At 45.1% G+C, this 22702-nt stretch overlaps 1 protein-coding gene across 1 annotated transcript in view; it reads left to right on the top strand.

The window, feature by feature from the left end:
* Positions 1-13877: 13877 nt before the first annotated feature.
* Positions 13878-22702, top strand: part of AR (androgen receptor) — a 310721-nt gene continuing 301896 nt past the window's right edge. The window contains 1 exon segment of the mRNA XM_030208702.1: positions 13878-15368. Within this exon segment, the coding sequence (XP_030064562.1) occupies positions 14182-15368 (1187 nt within the window). The 5' untranslated portion in view covers positions 13878-14181.

Below are 22702 nucleotides of genomic sequence, written 5' to 3'. Positions count from 1 at the left end.
AAAGACGAATCCGTTACAGCTAGCATCAAGGTCTGAATTCGGTAAATAGTGGCCGAAGTTATGTGCCGGAAAGATCCGCACTAAACTTGTATTCTGTAAAGGGTTGCTCTGCGCCAAGTGCCCTTTATAGAATAACAATTAGCAATGATTCCCACACCCAACTTTGGGTGCAAGAATTTGTGCCTGCTGAAACCTGTTGCAAATCCTGGCATGCAACCCAGGAATTCTATAACACCGTTGCCTACGTTTTTGGAATGTCCCTGACCTGCCCATGCCCCTCCTATGGCCACACCCCCTTTTGGGTTGCATGCAAGACACTTTGGGCGTGCAGTGGTATAGAATAGCACATAGGTAAATGCATAAGTAAGTCCAAATTACTGCTAATTAACACCAATAATTGATTGTTAATGGCTCATTAATGAATGTGTCATTAAACTCTGGAACTTGTTGCCAGAGAATGTAGTAAAAGCGGTTACCTCAGCGGAGTTTAAAAAAGGTTTGGATAGCTTTCTAAAAGAAAAGCCCATAAGCCATTTTTAAGATGGACTTGGGGAAAATCCACTGCTTATTTCTAGGATAAACAGCATAAAAATGTATTGTGCTGTTTTAGGATCTTGCCAGGTACTTGTAACCTGGATTAGCCACTTTTGGAAACAAGATGCTGGGCTTGATGGACCTTCGGTCTGTCCCAGTATGGCAACACTTATGTAACCCACTATACCCTGGTCACAATTAGCACAGATTCACTTAATGGCTCCTATTTAGAAGTGGATTATTCTAACTGCACTATGCTCTCCGTGCCCATTCACTTTTCGTGCCCTGCTTAGGCACCACCCCAAACACAAAATGCCCTTAATTTGTGAATTAGTGCATGCTAACCATTAAAATAAAATTAAACTGGTCAACGCATTTGTGTGGTAGCAGTTAATGTGCGCTAATTCATGTGTTAAGTGCCTAATGCACTTTAGTATAAGGACTTCTAAGTCATATTTATCCATATGGTCCACTGGTCTATAGTTTCCTAGACCTCTCCCCCTGATCCCTTTTTAAGAATTGATGCTGCATTGCCACCTTCTAATCCTTGGATGGTGTGAATAATTTTAAAGACAGGTTCTTCCAGAATGTATACTATCTGGTCCAGGTGATTTAATATTCTATTTTGTTAATTTGCATCTTGCAGGTTCACAGTCATTTGCTTAAGTTCCTCTGAATCACCTCCATTAAAGACTGCTTCCAGCATAGGTATCTTCCCAACACCCTCCTCAGTAAGGTGCAAAGCAAAATAAATTAGTTTAGTTTCTCCATGTCCTTATCCTTCCTGGGTGCCTCTGTTACCCCTTTTGTCATCAAATAGTCCATCAACTCCCTCACAATCTTCCTACTTCTAATGTACTTTTAAAAGGTTTTGTCCCTATGATAAGCTTCTTTTCAAATTCTCTTTCGGCCTACCTCATTAATGCTTTATATCTAACTTTCAAAACTTTTATGGGCACTTCTCTACTGAAATGTACACTCAAAACAAATATATATAGTAGAGGATCCAAAAAAGTACAATATGTTATAATGTTATACGCGGGTAAGTCTCATATGTACTTAACGGCTGGTGTCACTTCACTCCCTCGGTGAACCTCTTGCCGTACAATATTGTAATCATAGACTTGATCGAGGTGTTACGATCAAACATGAGGTGAAGCGCTCCCCCTTGACAAAGCAAGAATTGCGAAACAGGCTACCTGTCGGGGTCTGTGAGCACACCCGTTTAAGAACAAGCTAAGATAAGTAACACATTGCCTGAACTTTACATATAATGTTAAGAATAAAGGAATAAATAGTAAAGAATTTAGGTATTGGTAGGTTGGGGGTGAAAGTCTATGATTACAATATTGTATGGCAAGAGGTTCACCGAGGGAGTGAAGTGACACCAGCCGTTAAGTACATATGAGACTTACCCGCGTATAACATTATAACATATTGTACTTTTATATCTAACTTGCCAGTGCTTATGGTCTTTCTATTTTCATTTTTTGGGTCCACTTTCCATTTTTTTTTTTTTGGCAGTCATCCTTTTTATCTGTTCTTTCACTTCACCTTTGTACCATGCTGGTATTTGTTTGGTTTTTCTTTGACCTTTTCTAATACATGAAATACCTCTAGTCTATGCTTCCACGCTAGTATTTCTAAACAGTGTCCATTCCTCTTGTAAGGCTGCTGAATGGAACTCATAATTTCCGATAAAGGAGAAGCTGACCTAAACACTGCCGTATAACAACACTCACTGAGACCTTCACAAACCACTGCAAGAAGCACTCAAGGAAGCTGTGCCCTGCTCCTTCACATACAGGACTGGGTGCTTCAGACTACAGAGCAAATGCTGGCAGCCACCTTGATGAGGGTTGTACGGGAAGGATTAGAAAGTGAATATTTGTAAGTGAGACTAGCATGAAAAAGACTCCCAATCTTTTCTTAATAGCATTGATGTTTTCTGTCTGGAAAAATACTCCAGCCATTACGGGGGCAATTCTTTAACAGGGCACCTAGAATTAGGCAACCTGAGGGCCTGCAGTAGAAGCTTACTTTCCTTTCTAGAATATTAGTTTAGCCAGGTATGTAAGTGTGTAACATTTAAGCACAAGTACTTACATTAGCCACAGAGCTGCTGCAAATGAGAGCAGGGTCAGCATTAAGGGGTGGCAAACAAGGCAGTTGCCCTGGGCCCCATGCTACAGGGAGCCCCAGGAACAGGCTAACCATTCAAGCCCAGAAGCTCTAGGGGGCCCAGAGGCTCTGCCCAGATGCCCAGCACAAAGCTGGTAATCTAGTGGCCTCAGTGGGGGGGGGGGGGGGGGACATGTTCTTTCCTGCCAGGCCAGCTGGGCTGCCACTATTTTCCACAGCCTGGCACCACCATATTTTAAAAATGGCAGCCGAGACTCCCTGGGGAAGTCTTGCGAGACTCACAAGACTACCGTGGGAAGTCTCTGCAGCCATTTGGAAAACATGGTAGCGCCAACAGGCAGGGGAATAGTGTCAGTGCAGCAGGCAGAACATCCCCCTCCCCTCCCCTGGCAGAGGCCACCAGACTACCAGGACCCCTCAGGTAGGACCAGGGCAGCAGGGGCGTCGACTGCAGCAGCAGTGGCCTAGACCACCCTCAGTCCGCCCCTGGGGAGCTCCAAGCCTGCCTCAAGGTAAAGAAGGCATAGACTGAAGACCAGCTTTGGGGCCCCCTCCCCAATTTCTGCCCTGTGAGTGCCTAAGAACAGCAGATACCCTGCAATTTACATGCATAAGTGGGAGCCCCACCTACAGTGGTGGAAATAAGTATTTGATCCCTTGCTGATTTTGTAAGTTTGCCCACTGACAAAGACATGAGCAGCCCATAATTGAAGGGTAGGTTATTGGTAACAGTGAGAGATAGCACATCACAAATTAAATCCGTAAAATCACATTGTGGAAAGTATATGAATTTATTTGCATTCTGCAGAGGGAAATAAGTATTTGATCCCCCACCAACCAGTAAGAGATCTGGCCCCTACAGACCAGGTAGATGCTCCAAATCAACTCGTTACCTGCATGACAGACAGCTGTCGGCAATGGTCACCTGTATGAAAGACACCTGTCCACAGACTCAGTGAATCAGTCAGACTCTAACCTCTACAAAATGGCCAAGAGCAAGGAGCTGTCTAAGGATGTCAGGGACAAGATCATACACCTGCACAAGGCTGGAATGGGCTACAAAACCATCAGTAAGACGCTGGGCGAGAAGGAGACAACTGTTGGTGCCATAGTAAGAAAATGGAAGAAGTACAAAATGACTGTCAATCGACAAAGATCTGGGGCTCCACGCAAAATCTCACCTCGTGGGGTATCCTTGATCATGAGGAAGGTTAGAAATCAGCCTACAACTACAAGGGGGGAACTTGTCAATGATCTCAAGGCAGCTGGGACCACTGTCACCACGAAAACCATTGGTAACACATTACGACATAACGGATTGCAATCCTGCAGTGCCCGCAAGGTCCCCCTGCTCCGGAAGGCACATGTGACGGCCCGTCTGAAGTTTGCCAGTGAACACCTGGATGATGCCGAGAGTGATTGGGAGAAGGTGCTGTGGTCAGATGAGACAAAAATTGAGCTCTTTGGCATGAACTCAACTCGCCGTGTTTGGAGGAAGAGAAATGCTGCCTATGACCCAAAGAACACCGTCCCCACTGTCAAGCATGGAGGTGGAAATGTTATGTTTTGGGGGTGTTTCTCTGCTAAGGGCACAGGACTACTTCACCGCATCTATGGGAGAATGGATGGGGCCATGTACCGTACAATTCTGAGTGACAACCTCCTTCCCTCCGCCAGGGCCTTAAAAATGGGTCGTGGCTGGGTCTTCCAGCACGACAATGACCCAAAACATACAGCCAAGGCAACAAAGGAGTGGCTCAGGAAGAAGCACATTAGGGTCATGGAGTGGCCTAGCCAGTCACCAGACCTTAATCCCATTGAAAACTTATGGAGGGAGCTGAAGCTGCGAGTTGCCAAGCGACAGCCCAGAACTCTTAATGATTTAGAGATGATCTGCAAAGAGGAGTGGACCAAAATTCCTCCTGACATGTGTGCAAACCTCATCATCAACTACAGAAGACGTCTGACCGCTGTGCTTGCCAACAAGGGTTTTGCCACCAAGTATTAGGTCTTGTTTGCCAGAGGGATTAAATACTTATTTCCCTCTGCAGAATGCAAATAAATTCATATACTTTCCACAATGTGATTTTCCGGATTTAATTTGTGATGTGCTATCTCTCACTGTTACCAATAACCTACCCTTCAATTATGGGCTGCTCATGTCTTTGTCAGTGGGCAAACTTACAAAATCAGCAAGGGATCAAATACTTATTTCCACCACTGTATATGCCCTGCCCAATCTCTGCCCCTGTGTATGACCCCCCCACCTCTTGCTATATAAGGTAAGCAGGTATTTGCAGAACAATGCATAGGCAGCGTGCTGGCATATACACATGTAAGTGTGCACATGTAGACATATATGCCAATTTTATAAACATGTACAGGTGTAAAACACATAAATGTTAGCACAAAGTTTACAGAATTGCCTGATAACTGCTTCACAGCAGGTTCCCGAAAACCATGAGAGGTGAACGTTGTCAACAGCTTATCTTGGCTTCTTCACCACTGGAGATTATGAAAGTTCTACAACAGATATCCCATTTTAAGAAATAGTTGCCCAAGTAATAGGGAGTGTTTGTTAACTGTCTGAGTGTGATGGACGTTCAAGTAATAGGCAGCTGAACTGGCTGGCACTTCATCATGGTTCTAAGCCACGCACAGCCTTGCTCTCCCTCCTGCTTCTGGCAGAATTCAGCAGAGCACGGACGCTTTGGCTTCCAGATAGCGATACTCTTCCAGGCCACATATGGACATTACAGCAGGTTGACCAAAGACATTGTCATGGTGAAACGTAGGTCTGAGCTATATTTGCAGCCAGCTAGCACTCAGGATGGGTGACACTGTTTGTTGCTGCAATTCCATTGGCTACTGGTACAATTACATTTAAACTGTGTTCATTGTCTTTTTATTTTTCATTCTGTGTGGTTCTGCTCCGAGTTATTTGGTTCCTTTTATCCATTTACCAGTTAGGAACTCAAATCCAGCATCAAGGGAATTTCTGCCACTAAGAGGGTTATATAGAGGAAATCCTTCTCAAAATCGTTTGCAAGTCAATAGAATGAGCTCCCTGGAGAGATTAGGTATTCACTTACATTATGCCAAATTTCAGAAGTGACTGAGAAAACATTTCTGTTTAGGAAGTATTTGACCTAGTGCTGGGGTTTTGCTCTGAAATATTATTTCATTGTAATATCCTTGGGAATGCCCAGCTTCTTGTATTCTGAGCCAACACTAAACTTTAAAGGTATGTGTGGGATACAAACGTTATGTCATGTAATGTAATACAGCATAGAAAGAGCCCTAAAAAGGACACTAAACTCTGATTAATAAAGGGTTTGGGGCAGTGTGGCAAACAGAACCACCATTTCATCTCATTCCTCTGCTCCACAAAACCCACTCTTACATTATTTTTAATCAACAATTTCCACAGTATGTGCTCTCTTTGGCTTTCATAAACCACCATGAGCAGCATTTGTGGTATACATTAAATAAATAAAAAAAACAGATATCAAACTGCAAAGAGAGCCAAGGAGTGGCAGTGAAAGCAAGAAATTAATATACTAACAGCTTTGTTGCCAGGCGAAGAGCTGCTGGCAGGAGAACCCGGAACTTCGGTGTGTTAAATGAAATGTTGTGCCCTTTAATTAAGGGGCTTGAACAGGAGACTCCTTCATCCTCATATCTGACTTTTTGGAGATGGCCTGCTGGCTCGGTGGTTGGTTCTCTCTGCATTAGCAGCTGAACTTACAGAGGAGATGGTGTTCTGCTCACTCAGCTATCATGAACCCCAGTGTAATCTGGGACCGGTGACAGGAAGGAAAGTTTTGGAAAGCCTGTAAAAGTAGTTCAAACCCTGTGCAATAAAGCAAAATATCCTTTTGTTCTCGTAGAAACAAGATGGCAGGTGAGCCAAATGGCCCCATCCACAGCAGCCACTAAGTCTTCCTTTCCCTAAAGGGGATCCCACGTGCTTCTCCCCCAGTTTCTTAAATTCATCTTGGTCGTTTGCCTACTACACCCACAACCTGAGTTCAAATCCCACATTCAAATCCCCCTCCCTGCCCATCTTCAAGTCTTTGCTTAAAGCCCACCTCTTCAATGCTGCGTTCGGCACCTGACTCTTACCGTTCAGGAAATCCAGACTGCCCCAATTTGACCGCCCCTATCGGACTGACCGTTCACTTGTCTATTAGATTGTAAGCTCTTTGAGCAGGGACTGTCTCTCTTTGTTAAATTGTACAGCGCTGCGTAAGCTCTAGAAATGTTAAGTAGTAGTAGTATTACATATAGCAGTGATTTAACCAGAGCTGAGATTGTGATGTCATAATGCCTCATTCCACAATGCCTAAGAGCCAACCTCATCAGTGATGTCACAATGGCTCGAGTGTCCTATACTTGGCCCACTTCCCCCCTTAGTGTGAAGAGTTTCAGTCTCTGGTATCCAGAGCTGAGATTGTGATGTCATAATGCCTCATTCCACCAATGCCTAAGAGCCAACCTCATCAGTGATGTCACAATGGCTTGATTGTCCTATATTTGTCTCACTCTTATCTATTAGGTTGTAAGCTCTTTGAGCAGGGACCGTCCCTCTATGTTAAATTGTACAGCGCTGCGTAACCCTAGTAGTGCTTTAGAAATGTTAAGTAGTAGTAGTATTGTGATTTCTGTCAGATAGCCAGTCTCTGGGCGGGGGTGGGGGAGAGGGGATAAAGAAAACGGTCACACAAATGATGCCTCCCCCCTAAATTGTTTGGTATTCACATACAGAGGACTTACCTTACCTTTTCATTACCACACCCAAATATTTGGAGTACCATTATGTTAGGCTAAGACAAAATAATACCATCACAGGCTTTCAAGGAAGAGATTCAAACTCTAGTAGCATTAACAGCGAGACTAGCAGGGCTTTGGCTTTTATCTGCTATTATTCTCTTTTTTTTTTTTTTTTTTTTGCTGTTTCTAAATTAAATAATCTCAGGCACAGCAGCCACAGGTGCTCCCAAGCCATCATCCCAGCAGACTCCGGAGCTCCAAGTCCTGTCAAGCCAGTAAATGCTACTCACAGAAAACCACAGAGCCACGTGGCAGCCTTACAGGCCTCTGTGTAGCTTTCTCACAGCACTGGAGTTCAGTAATTGCACATACTGTAAGGGTGGAGCTAATGGTAACATAATCTGCTTACACTTACATTAAATATGACTAAACTGTGACACCCAAGGCAGTAAAAACATTATCTCAGCTGTAACAATAGGATGCAATGCTCGCCCCCTGCTGGCGTCTTTTCTGCTGTAAATAACACCACACACAAGTTTACTTTCAATAATCAATATATATTGGAGAAACAGGCCATTAAGACAAGATTCAATTTACATAGACATCACATGAACAATACTGGTGCCAGTAGGGCTCCCACCCCTGTTGGTCAGCATTTTACAGGACCAGGACACTGTACCAGTGACTTCACAGTGAGAATCCTGAAAGGTAACTTTAAAACCATACAAGAACGTAAGACCTTTGAAGTCAGAATGATTGAATATTTTAACACCCAACAGAAAGGACTTAACAAGGATCTGGGGTTCCTAGCCCATTATAAACCATAAAGCTGTATGTCTCTGTTGATCACCCCACCCCTCACCTATCCACCCCCATCCTGTTAGAATATCAATGATATGCTTTGATGTCCCCATGCATACCTCCGACCCACCCCCATCCTCCCACCCTGTCATAGTAATGCTTGAATGTTTTCACTTATATACACTGTCAGCTAGCACATTTGCTTATTTCCGATCTGACGAAGAAGGGCAACCTTCGAAAGCTAATCAAGAAATGTATTAAGTTATGTCCAATAAAAAAGGTATCATCTTATTTTCTTTTCCATGTTTTATTTTGTTTGATTTCTATTAATAATCAATAATGAAAGCTACAATTGGAGTCTCCCTGTGCCGAGGGCTGGGATTGGCATCGTTCTCTGTTGAGATCAGGAACTGTGTGTCTGAGCTCAGAGCTAGGACAGGTACCTGCGCCTGTATTTGGAATTCAGATGCTCAACCTTTTCCAAATGTGAATTCAAGACCCATTAAATATTTAGGTACAGTTGGGAGGTCCAGTTCCAAGGGGGGGGGGGGGGTCTCACAATCCGAGTTGTACCTGAGGCAACGGAGGGTGAAGTGACTTGCCCAAGGTCAGAAGCAGCATCAGCGAGAGAAGTGGAATTTAAATTATGGCTCTCACAGTCCACTTCCATAACCAGTAAGACTATTCGGGAGAAGTGGCCTAATGGTTTCAAGCTGCAGGCTGAGAACCAAGGAAACCAGGGTCACATTCCACTACAGCTTCCTGTGATGTTGGGCAAATCACTGAACCCTCTCCATTGCCTCTGGGACAAACTTAAGATTGTAGCCCTCCGGGGACAGGAAATTACCTACTGTAGCAAAATGTAACTCATTGAGCTACTGAGAAAATCCAAATCCTTCTGCACTGCTGAGGGGTTGAGGTTCATTTCTTTGTCTCTTAATTGTTCAGACAGTGGGGAGATCTCCAGCACAGAGACTGATAAAAGTGCTTTTATCCTTTGTGTCCTGCTCTTACCAGCATCCTAACAGTAACAGTGTCTATGCCAGAGATTTTCAATCTTAATTTGACTCATGGCACAGTTACATGGTGCTAAAATTGTCAAGGCACACCCCCACACATGGTCCAGCATTTGACCTTCTTCCCCCTCTCACCTGCACCTCCACACATAGCCCAGCATTTGACCTTCTCTTACCCCTCCACCCTCAAATTTACCTTCTCTTTCCCCCTTGCCCACAAAAATATTTCAGCATCTCTCCCTCCTGTCTCCTCTCCAGCCAGCGACCAGGCATCTTCCTTTGTCTCTGACCCCCCCCCCCCCAACCAGTGTACTTTTAAGTTTTCCTGCCTGTAGCGGTCAGTGGTAGCAATTCATACAGCCTGCTCACGCCAACCCCAACGTCTTCTCTCTGGTACTTCCAGCCTATGTGGAAGCAGGAAGTTACGTCAGAGAAAAGGCTCCGGGGATGGTGCAAGCAGGCTGTATGAATCTGCTCCCTGCCACCAACCACTAGAAACAAGAACACCTACTCCATTCTGGCACCAATTAAGCTGGCCCAACTCCCACTGCACACCTGGGGAGCAGGCGGGGCACACTAGTTGAAAAACGCTGGTCTACGCAGTGACCAGCTGATCTTCCAGCCTAGTGAATCCCACCATATGCTGAGGCTAACAAAGAGACCCAGTTAGATCCCAAATTTATTTACTTCCGTCACAACTTCTTCATGGAAGTTTGTGAACCTGGAAGTTGGAATGACTTCTGTCACCCTCTCAATTTTATTTTGCATTTGTTCTAATGTTAATCAACAAGATGAATCATTTCTAAGCCAAAGATGATCATCCTCAGTTTGAACTGCTCCTGAAAAGTCTGAACGTAAGGTGAAAAATCAGATCATATAGTCAGGGTGGTGGTGAGACAGGACAGCATAACAAGTTACAGAAAATAAAGTGTGCATTACATATTGCAGGATCATCAGCAAACCCCACCGCAGGGTCATGAAGACCAACCTTCCTTCTCCTCCACCACAAGGTCATCCAGCCCAGCCCTCTCCTCCACATCCGCCACCACAAGCTCATCCAACCTCATCATCCAATGGAGGAGTAGCCTAATGGTTAGTGCAGCAAGCTTTTTATCCTGGTGACCTGGGTTCAGTTCCCACTACAGCTCCTTGTGACCTTGGGCATGTCACTTAACTCTCCACTGCCCCAGGTACAAAAAATGACCTCTAATTGTGTAGTATCCTCCATACCTCCCACCACAGGCTCATCAAGCACCACCCCCTAAATCCCCCATCCAGTACCACCCTCCATACCTCTCACCACAGGGTCATCCAGCCCTCTCTGCCCCACCCTTCTATTTTTTTAATAAACTTTTTTATATTTCAATGCATTAGCAAGATTAATCGCTATATGAATTCCATAGCACAAAAATCAGAGTATAAAATATATAAATATTTGAGAATTAAATAAAGCATGAAAGTGTTACATCTGTCAAAAAGATCTTAAATGAGGAGAAACCAAAGGAAATTAGATCTCAAAATAGTGAATACCACATCTCAACAAAGATTAAGGTCTCATTTTACAAAGAGGCGCTACCAATTAGCGTGTGCTGAATGCAAAGAAGCCCATGGGATTATGCATTCAGCATGCCAATAATCAGTAGCGCCTCTTTGTAAAAGGAGCCCTAAACAAAAAATAAAGGCCTCCGTCACGTTTGCTCACCCTCTTTCATCCCTCCTCCCCTCCATCTTTTTTTTTTTTAACTATTCTATAGTTAAAATTATTCCATCTTTACTTCAAAACAACATTTTTAAATGGCACAAAAATGCACTTGTAGTTCCCAAAAATAAATAAGGCCCCCATTGAGATTGAAGGAAAGTAATAAGAGTTTGGCAATGCACAGCTAGAAATCTTTTTTTCTTTTATGACCCATTCCAGTTGTCTGTCGGAATTTTTGCAGAGACCAGCAGCAGCAATTGCTGGAGGCAGTTTCCATTGACTGGAAGGGAAGAGCTTTGTCTTTTTCTCTTTTTTTCCGAAAATTTGTTTAGTAGGTTATTGGCTCTGTTCTAGAAAATGTAAAGAGCTAGTCTAATTCGTAGCTAATTTCTTCTCCCTGCCCCTCCACCTTTTATCCTGCTCCAGAATGCCATCACTTTTGCTCCCAATTCCTCATTCTTCCACCAACTTTCTCCAAGTCCCTCTCTCTTATTCCCCTTCCCCACAAGCCCTCTATCGCTCTCCATGGCCCCTTTGTCATGTCAAATAATCCACATGCTCCCTGCCAGCCAGTTCAGGGACCTGGAAGTGTAAACGTTGCAGTCACAGTGCTTTTTGCAAGCTTGGCAGCGCAGTGCTTTTTGCAAGCTTGGCAGTCGTTTACCTCAAATGACCTCCACTGCCAGAATGTTCTAGCTGTCAGGACCTGGCCTCTAACCCAAGCGCTCCACCTGTGCGCAATTTTCACACTCACTGTTCTAGCAGGCAGCACGCACATGTTTTGTATTTATTCATTTGGTACAGCACGGTTCATAAGTCAGAGTAAAAGTATAATTTTCTGAAAATCCACAAAATTCTGTACTTTAAACAAAACAGCTATGTGTCACGAACAAAAACTTGAAAAACCTGATTCACTAAAGGTGTAAGTTGTGTTCTGCGACTATGGGAAAATACACTGATGAATGGGACCCTAAAGGGGACTCAGAAGTTAAGGGATTTGATGTCTTTCAGGTAAGCAATAGAATAAAAGAAATCAGAGAAAAGGAATAAGATGATACCTTTTTTATTGGACTAACAATACATGTTTTTGATTAGCTTTCGAAGGTAGCCCTTCTTTCTCAGATCAGAAATAAGCAAATGTTGATAGATGTCAGTATAAATAAGTGACTCTTTCTATCACCCAACTCCACTTATATTTTTAGCAATACGTATATAATCTTTAAGGGACATACAGATTAGGATCTATCAGATTTGCATGTTACCACCATTTTGGCTTTTAATTGTGAGCCATGCATTATCTTACGGTGGACTTGTATTCGTCATTCGATCCATATTTTTCATATATATTCAAACAGTATAATCCGATATTCAAAATCTGCAAAATTGTACTTAGCTTTGAAATAAGCTCTTCTTTTCTTCTTAACTTCTATTAGATTTCATTCATGACAACCATTCATCTCGGAGACATCTATTCCGACATGAATTCATGTTTCGCACATAGTGTGATGTCAGAATAGATGTCTCCGAGATGAATGGTTGTCATGAATGAAATCTAATAAGAAGAAAAGAGCTTATTTCAAAGGTAAGTACAATTTTGCAGATTTTGAATATCGGATTAAGCTGTTTGAAGCAAAAAAAAAGTCTTAAAAATATATGAAAAATATGGATCGAATGACGAATACATGTCCACCGTAAGATTGTGCATGGCTCACAATTAAAAGCCAAAATGGTGGTAACATGCAAATCTGATAGATCCTAATCTGTATGTCCCTTAAAGATTATATAAGTATTGCTAAAAATGTAAGTGGAGTTGGGTGATAGAAAGAGTTATATATGAGGAATCCCCTCCTTTAAGGACATTTGGAATACTGTGGTAATTGGATAGTATAAATAAGTGAAACATCAAAGCATTTCAGTGACAGTCTCACAGGATGAGGGTGGGTTAGGTGAGAGACAGGGTGATATGCATGGTGATAAGTCTTTCAGCAAATCAGATGGCCTCTTTCTCCTGTGTGTATACTTTGTCTAGGAGGGAGGCTAGTGTCTGAATAACAGAAGCTATTCCTCTAGATCTGGCATTGAATGGTTTTCTTCGCACTTTGCACTGGTCACTTCAGACCCACAATACCCCATGAAATTACTTGCTGCTGTGTAGTCCTGTTTTTCAGCAAGGCTTCCATTTTGGCAGAAGGTATATGGAGGCATATGTAGCATCCCTGATGAGGGTTGAAAAGCACAGTTAAAGACGACATAATGAAAAATCAGAGCTTATTGTTCTGAGAAAACCAGCAGTCACTACTATCTGGTAGGGGAGAGTGCTGGCAAGTAGCCACAGGTGGGCCACCCAAACCTGGAGCAGGTTGTAAACAGGGCTTTTTTTGAGGGGGTACTGAGTACCGGCACCTTTTTCCATTGTTTGCTAAAATTGACCCAGGGACCCCCAAGTTTCAATGAAAGAGCTCATTCTGCCTTGTCATAGATTGTCTGACCAGTTGCAGGGGTCTGGCTATTATGGGGTGGGTAGCCTAGCATTTGAGTACCGGCACCTTTTTGTGCTAGAAAAAAAACGCACTGCTTCTAAATCAATAGATGTGGCTTAGCAAAAGTGACGTTTCCTGCCAAGCAGTAAGTACAGTGCTAGCAACTGGTGTTACTCAGAGCAGCTCTCCATTTTGCAATTAAACGGCAAAACGAAATGATTAGCACTGAGTACTGTTTGCCAAGCCTTTGGGACTATTTTCTTAAGTTTGCTGCCTGTCAGCTGCCACTGTCTGGGCGACCCGTGGGCATGAAATGCTTTCCCTAGGGGGGGGGGGGAGTGGGTGCAGCACGCGTATGAATACCTGTTGCATCGCATGTGGGTGACTCTCAGCATAGCGCGCGCGATCGGGGTCCCCGCCGCTGTGGGAGGGCGGGGCCACGGCCACTGGGGCGGTAGCAGGAACGTGCACGGAGCGAGGAGGCGGTGAAAAGCTGCAGCCACCGCCACCTCCCCTTTAACTTTTGCACAAAGTGTTCGGGGCTGGGAAAGAAAACCTGGTCGCGCGGCAGTTGCGATCTGTTGGGCGGCGGGAGCTCGCAGCGGAATGACCGGGCTGCCGTAGGAGGAGAGGCGCGTCCTTTAGCGCAGCGGGAGAGACGACAAGCGAAGCGGAGCCCAGAGAAACTTTTGTTTTTTTTTCTTTTGCGAGCGAGCGAAGGGAGGAGGCGGCGGCCATGGAGCTGCAGATCGGGCTGGGCGGCTTGTACGGGCAGCCGCCGCCACCGGCCAAAGTGATCCGGGGAGCGTTCGAGAACCTGTTCCAGAGCGTGCGCGACGCGCTGCAGCACAGCCCGGGCAGCCTGCACGCGCAGTCTCAACAGCAGTCCCCCTCCTTCCCGCCCGCGTGGCCGGCGCAGCAGCAGCACGCGGACCCCCAAGGCTGCGAGGCCGGCAAGGCGCGAGGCAGCCCTGCGAGCGCGGGAGGGATGGCCGCCGACGCCTACGAGGGCGAGCGGCGCGCGGACAGCGGCGGCCAAGAGCCGGCGGGCGGCGGCAGCAGCAGCAGCAGCAGCTTCCCCAGCGAGTTGAAAGAGATCCTGGGAGAGGGGCAACGCGACAAGGCGGCGGCTGAGGAGGAGCCCGAGGAGTTCCTGGAGGCGGCCCCCAGCATCTCGGAGAGCGCCAAGGAGCTGTGCAAAGCCATGTCCGTGTCCATGGGGCTGAGCGTGGAGGCGCTGGAGCAGCTGCGCGGGGACTGCATGTACGGCGCCGCGGAGCAGCAGAACGCCTACAAGCGCGCGCAGCACACATTGCTGGAGGCAGGCGGCAGCGGCGGCGGCGCCTGCGCAGAAGAAGCCGAGCCCCGGCGCGAGACCTTCCCGCCTCCTCCTGCACCCCCAGCACCTGGCCCCTCGGCGCACGCGACCCTGCACGAGGCGGCCGGCGGTTACCGCGGCGGCTCGAGCTTGGCCGCCCTCGAGCTGCCTCACGCCCCTTTGCCCCTGTACAAGGCGGGACTGGACGAGGCTACCCCCGCCAAGGACCCCTACGGCTACCCGCTGCCTCTGGCCCCGCACGGCCGCATCAAGCTGGAGAGCGCCCTGGACTACGGCGGAGGAGCGGGAGGAGGCTGGGGGCCCGCCGTGGCCCAGTGTCGCTACGGGGACATGAGCAACGTGGCCCACTGCGGCCCGGCCACCTGGCACCCGCTCTTCAGCGAAGACCCGCAGCCCTACGGCCTGGGAGCCGGCGAGTCCACCGGGGGCGGCGGCGCTTACGGCTACTCCAGGGGCCAGGAAGCCCAGGACTGGTACCCGGCGGCAGGCGTGCTGAGCAGGATGCAGTACCCGGTCCCGGGCTGCGTGAAGAGCGAGGTCAGCCCTTGGATGGAGCCGTACGGAGGGGCCTATGGAGATATGCGGTGAGTCCTCGGCTCTCTTACAAAGTTGCTTTTCTGCCCCCCCCCAGACTAAACTTCTCCCCCCCAGACTAAACTTCTCCCCCCCCAGATTAAACTTTCCCTCCCCCCCCCAGACTAAACTCCCCCCAACTAAACTTTCCCCCCCCCCCCCCCAGACTAAACTATCCCTCCCCCCCCAGATTAAACTTTCCCTCCCCCCCCAGATTAAACTTTCCCTCTCCCCCCGCCCCGACTAAACTCCCCCCAACTAAACTCTCCCTCCCCCCGCCCCAACTAAACTCCCCCCGAGACTAAATTTTCCCTCCCCCAGACTAAACTTCTCCCCCCCCAGACTAAATTTTCCCTCTCCCCCGCCCCGACTAAACTCCCCCCAACTAAACTTTCCCTCCCCCCCAGATTAAACTTTCCCTGCCCCAACCAAACTCCCCCCGAGACTAAACTTTCCCTCCCCCAGACTAAACTCTCCCTCCCCCGCCCCAACTAAACTCCCCCCGAGACTAAACTTTCCCTCCCCCCCCAGATTAAACTTTCCCTCCCCCAGACTAAACTCTCCTTCCCCCGCCCCAACTAAACTCCCCCCGAGACTAAACTTTCCCTCCCCCCAAGACTAAACTTTCCCTCCCCCCCAGATTAAACTTCCCCCCCCCCGACTAAACTTTCCCTCCCCCCCAGACTAAACTTCTCCCCCCCAGATTAAACTTTCCCTCCCCCCAGACTAAACTTTCCCTCTCCCCCCGCCCCGACTAAACTCCCCCCAACTAAACTTTCCCTCCCCCCCAGATTACTTTCCCTCCCCTTGCCCCAACTAAACTCCCCCCCAGATTAAACTCCCCCCCCGACTAAACTCCCCCCCGACTAAACTTTCCCTCCCCCCTAAACTTTCCCCCCTGACTGAACTTTCCCTCCCCCCAGATTAAACTTTCCCACCCCCCTAAACTCCCTCCCCCCCCAGACTAAACTTTTCCTCTCCCACCGCCCAGACTAAACCCCCCCCCAGAGTAAACTCCCAACTTTCCCTCTCCCACCGCCCCGACTAAACTCCCCCCCCCCCCCCCCCTCCCAGACGTTGCCCCCCTCGGCTTCCTGTCTAGTCTGACAGCTGCTGCTGCCTCTCGAACTCTTCCCAGGTGCTCAAAAGTTGAAGGCTGTCTGTACCTGACCCCCCTTTGCTGTCTTCCCTTGAGGGGAACCAGTAGGATCATAAGACTGTGTGCCGGCCCTGGCTCATAGCTGTTGTTATATATATATATATGCTGGCACATTTTCTCTTCCTGCACTGCTTCTCTTCTTTGCACAACTTACACTTTTGAAAACTCTTTCAAGTGTGCTTTTGGCTTTTGATTTATTTAAAACAATTATTAGGATAGTACCAGAAAGCAAATTCAGATTCTGTTGAGGGCCGACTTTGTGTGGTCCTGGACGCTACCTATCTCTAATCCCAGCTCTGCCATGCCTGGGTGACTAAAACAGATAATCTTAATTGTCCCTTTACCGCTTTTGTAAACACTAGATTAATCCCGTATAACTTGGTAAGAAGTGTTAAAGGGGGAAAACAGTACTATTAAAGGCAATTTTTTTTTTTTTGAAGGAACGAATTTTTGGTTTCTGTCCGTTTAGCAGGTTGGTATAGCAACTTGTATAAAAGTTAAATGGCTTTGAGCCCCTATTTCGGCTTGCTTAGAATGTCTTTGTAGAAGGCAGGTACAACAAAATGTTGGATGGATCTTGCTTCCCTTTGTGCTAATATACTTACAAGATGCACTAACTCCCTTCCCTTACCGATCCCTTAGCGAATCAGTAAAAGATGGGCATGCATGAAGGAAATTGCATGCAAATGAGCTGCTCGCTGTTAGCTCATTTCCACGCGATTTCCTTCCTAAGGAGGGGAAGCCAGTCGGCCAGCTAAACGCGCTGTGATTGGCTGAGAGAGACCTGGATGGGCATAGTCGAAAGGGACGTCCAAATAGTTTTGATTTGTACATCCTCGCACGTCCTGATCCCCGATTCTCTCCGGCGGTGGTCATTTTGGTTTCGGGCACCTTAGTCGTAAGAAAAACGCGTCCAAGAGAAGGACACCCATCACAAAATCTGAAGAAAAAAAAAAAACGTCCCAAGTGTTTGTCAGGGACGTCCTTTTTTTTTTTTTTTTTTTTGAGTGAACAACATCCAAGTATTAGGCACCTGAAAGGACGTCCCTGACGAGCACTTGAACGTTTTTTTTTCTTCCAATTTTTGCGATGGGTGTCCTCCTCTGCATGGGTCCCGCTCACAGCAGCCCCAACGAGAGGTGCAGACCTCACGTTAGGTTTTCCATGGTGCATGGAGTCAGAAACGGTAGTGCATCGCATTCACATTATAATAACAATTAGCTCATTTTGCATTCTGTTTTTGTTAGCTGCTACCGTGACAGGAAAATGGCTCAGAGAACCCCTTTTGTGCTGGTCCCGGTTTACTACTTTGCACGCTAAACTTGCTAGAACCAGTTTAAAAACCAGGTTGTTGGCTCGTTAAGTTTAGTGCATCGGGTCCTTTGTGTTTAAAAAACAATGCAGTGAGACGATTGAGCTGGATAGTTTATCATTGAACTTGTGTCCACAGCCCCGAAAGATTTGAGTTGTATGTAGACTAATATCTAGAGCAGCCCATTTTGAAACAAAAGCTGGGGAGCAAGAATTGGCATTCATTAATTCTAAATGCCTATGGGAGAAAAACAAGGATGATAATTCAGATGGTTTAAGGTTGTATATAACATATGGTTTGTTCTGACTGTTAGAATGATCAGATCTGAGAAGCCACACCTTGCAGTTACCTACATTGCTAATTTTGTCCTGGTTATTGTTTTTTTTTTTTTTTTTAGATGTACAGAATGGTATTCTAGGTTCAGGTATCTGGAATTGTGTGTGTGTGTGTGTGTGTCTAAAACAATCCTGACTGCCTTGGTACATACTCTTCTCCTCTTTCTCCCCAAACCTGCTTGAAATCACATGCTTATTGGGTGCTATTCTTCTTAAGGTGTGTTTATTGCCTTGGGGAAAAATGTAAAGTTTGTGCTTATTTTGTTTCTTTTCTACTCGCTTGCCAGTAAGCAGGATGTTTTACAAGTCACCTGTTGCAGCTTCTGACTCAGTCACAGTACTCAGTGTGCAACATCCTTGCCTATGGCTGTGGAAATAAGATGTCGCAGACAGAAGGCAAGAGTAAACTGCTGGCTTGCAGAGGAGTTTGAAAGGCAAAAATTTTACCTGCAATTTTTTTTTTTTTTACAAGAAGGGACCAGATGATACTTACAAATCCATTTCATTTTGGTGGTGTAATTTCAGAATAAAGATCAGTATACAAGAAGCATATGAGAGCTGTCAGACTAGTTTCATATATCTGTGATTAGCTTGTGAGTTGTATGTCATCAGGTATCTGAAATAGTAGTGTCTTTAGACCACATCTTTTATTTCTTGCATTTGTGCAGATTATACATGTAGGAGAAGGCTGTTGATATTTAAAAGGTGCAGCCTCTGGTAAGGGACAGTGATTTAAAAAATCGATAGGTAGAGGTGCTTTTCTTTAGACTTTGATGGAGAACAGTGTCTAGAAGTGAAACAGGCATAGCGGCATGCTTTTTCTGGAGGCATTTTTAGGAAATAGGTGAAGATTTCTTGGTGTTGCACAACCAATATTGGAACAGAGGCTGTAAAAAATAAAAAAGGATATTCAATTACTGAGGTGCATGCTTTTGCAGTCATTGAACTGAAATAGAACCAGATACCAGTTTTCAATATAGAGAATATCTTATATTTTTTTTCTGTTTAATATTTAGCTTTTTCCCATTTGTGAAAGCAGTTTGAGAAAAGCATCCTGACTGACAGTACCAACAAGAAGAGTCCAGCAGAGCATGTGTTTATTCTCTCCATCCCCTTTCTTGTCCTACTACATGACTTCAGCAGCAATGCAAGAAGCTTCATATACACACACAGTGCCCCACTTTGAGTGCTGAATAGATACAATATAGTCAGTAGCAATATGAGCTCTTAAGGTGTAGACAACAGCAGTGAACATTTTTTCCTGTCCCAGTTCTTTCTGTCTGAACATTAGGTTTGTACACCACATAGTTGTGCATCTAGGAAGTGTGGTATAACAAGATTAATAAAGCATGAACTATAAGGTACTCGTATCTATTCCTTCCAACATACCTTTTGGGGACAGTGTCTCCAAATGGGTTAGTTTTGCATATGCCATGGCAATAATGATCCTCACTCCTAAGCCTCTGGAGCTTGATCTCCGTTGGTAAAATGCTTGCTGTATTATGCCAAAGAGCTTTCTAGTAGCAGTACATTATCTCCCTGTTTATCTTCAGTTTGAACCCTTTGAACTTTCATTAGTTCCTGCTGCAGTGGCACTATGAAGTTCACTGTGGCCTTGCTGCTCCAGGAATGTTACCTTATGAAGGTTTTTGCACTATTGCTACCACTGTCATAAGCTGCGGGTGGACACCTCTTTTATCCTGGGTGATGTGTGGCCATATGTATCCTTTTTCCTCCCTAACATTCTTCCTTCATAGTGTCTCCTTTCTGAGGCTTGCTGTAGATTTTTACAGTGGGGTCACCACCTGAAGATACTTGGCAGGTCTTTGTGAGAGTATTCTTGCAGCCTTAGTTGCATGACAGTTCAATTTTGTTGTTGAAGTTTGTCATGTTTGTGTTTCCTTCTGCTGGATGAGAGGTCATTTCTGTGACTACCTCTGGTGAGACTTTCAACAAGGATGACAGTGAGATCAAGCTCTAATGATGGTTTGACATTAGACTTAGAATTTTTAAGATTTTCAAGTCTGAGTTCAGGGTGAGGTTATAACTAGGTACAATAGATACATTCCCTGTCTGAGAAAGCTAAGGTATAAATTTTGCCCCTAAGGAATTGGAGGTTTAAGGGACTTACTCAAGATCACTTGGCATGGCTTCCTGTCTTTGTAGTTTGTTGCTGTAATCACTATTCCAAGCCAAACAACCTCACACTTGTTTGCTGGTAACTGAGCTGAAACCACATACACAATCTAAGGAGAATAAGGCTAGTATTAGGGGAGTGGCCAGATGAGTTGATCTGGGTCCCTTTGCCACATGGACCCTCAGTGCTCACCAAATCTCAAGGAGGCAAAAGCTTTACTGACTAAGCTTTCTGATCTATGCCTAGAGGTTCAACCTCTCTTAGCACCCACTCTGCACAGAGAGTGTGAAATCATAGTTTATTTTAGTCATCAGTTTGGTTTGAACTTGTGACCCAGAGGTCAAAGATTCTGCTGTTATAGGTAGGTTGTTTATAATGAACTTGTCGCTGTTCTCCATGATTTAGTTCTAAATTTAAAAGTAATATACTTGTATTTAATAACTGTGTTAGGTGCTATCTGGTTATTGCATGTTAGGTATCTAAGCTTCAGTGTGTAGAAGGAAATTCATACCCAAATCTTCTCTTCTGCTTCAGAAAAGTATTTTAATAGTAGGTAAGAAGCTTAGAAACTTAGGTACAAGAGGAAAAGGTTAAATGAACCTTGAAGACTTTGTTCAATTTTATTATACATATTAAAATAAAAGTTTTCTCATAGGTTTTGCACTTTTCTCTGTATAAATTTACTACACTTCTGAACAAATGTAAAAGTTAATAGAAATATTTATTTTTCTGAAAGCTTGAATTTGCCTGATTTAATAGAGATGTTGTAATATGTACTCTAGCCCATATTCATTTTGAACGTGCTGTCTTCAGTTCAAAAATATTTTAACTTGAATGGGGTCCCTAATTGCTGTTACACTGTAGTCTTTCAAATCTAATCATCTTGGAATAAAAATCATTGAACAAGTTGTATATAGCTTTTTGGCATTGCAACTTCATACGTGTACTGCTGGTTTTTTTTTTTTTTTTGGTTTTTTTTTTATAAAGGTGTATTTTATTAGCATTTGAATTATTGCTTTTTTATATCACTGGTTTGGGGGTGCTGTTCCTGAGTGTATAAATTGTGCATTTATGTGTTTTATTTTCCAGCAAGTTAGGTTTTGTGAGGGTATAAAATGTCAGTGTTTAGTGGTATTTTTGCACCAGTGGTATTTATTCCAGTGTAATTGTCACTTAGGATCACTCCAAACAATTCATGTATCATCATGTAGCTGAGTTGAGTGAGTGTCTTGATCAAATTGAGAACTGAGGTTGCTGTAAGCCAACTCCATTTGAATTAAACTTTATCAGAATTATTGCTATGCTGAAGATTATATGAAGAAACAGGTTTCTTTGACCCAATGATTGACAGTAAGATGCAGTGGCAATGAGGGCAGAATTTTCACCCTGTGCTCAGTCTGAAGATCCTCACTTTTTTTTTTAAGTAGGAATTTGTTTACTTTGTATCACTTAGGGGTCCTTTTTCTAATCTGTGTTAAAAATTGGCCTTGGTGCAGGGTTTTTCATATGCACTAAGGCTATTACCACTGTCGCAAAATGGCTGGTTTTCTATTTCAATTAATGGCCATTAAAAAAAATAATACTGAGGGAGCCCTTACCGACTCATATTTTGTAGGTGATAAAGGTTTCTACTACTAAGGTTTCTGCTGTAGTTTTGTGCTAATTAGCATGTGGTAATGTGGATGCACTAACTGATAGCGCTGGAACGCTCATTCTCCTCCCCCCCAGATGCCCTTTGAGGGTTCAGGTGTCTGCCTTGGCCTGCTTTCGAGGTTGGGTGCATGGTGTGTCCCTTGTGGCAAATCTGGATGTGGTGCGTTTCCTGTGTTGTCAACCACCTGCGTCCACCTAGGCAGCTCATATGTCCGGAGCTTTCCCATTTGTGCTGCGATCTTTTCAGAGGGTGCCCTTTGAGCCACCGGTTCAGCTTTCCTTGAAGGATTTGACCTTTGAAAACAGTCTTTTCCTTGTCATCAAGCAGATGAAGCCATTACGTATGGGTTATGTCCATCAACCAGCAGGGGAGATAGAGAGCACTCAAACTTTCACAGTGCCCTCTTGGCCAGCTAGCTCCACTGCCTCTTCAGTATTCTGTATCTCCCTTAGCAGGGTGGCTGCAGCTTGTTCGAGCTCCAGAAAAATCTGCCGGGAGGTGGTTCCTGGCTTGCCAGTTGTTAACCGGGGTGTTGGAGGCTATAGCAGCTTCACTTTAAAGGCACATAGGTTAGCCTTACCCATACCTCTGTGGATGTGGACATATTGCCTTGCTTTCCCTGTCCTTACCCACCAACAGTTGATGCAGGCATATAGGTTCGCCCTTTCCCTGCCTTTCCCACTCATCTGAGCCTCCGGAGTCTTCAATACCTCTGCTTTCCTCACAGCTTAAAAAAAAAGTTGCGTCT

The sequence above is a fragment of the Microcaecilia unicolor genome, chromosome 7 (assembly GCF_901765095.1).
Source record: "Microcaecilia unicolor chromosome 7, aMicUni1.1, whole genome shotgun sequence".
NCBI classification, from domain to species: Eukaryota; Metazoa; Chordata; class Amphibia; order Gymnophiona; family Siphonopidae; genus Microcaecilia; species Microcaecilia unicolor.
The sequence above is the reverse complement of the archived record's forward strand: the minus strand, read 5'-3'. Positions and strand labels throughout refer to the sequence as shown.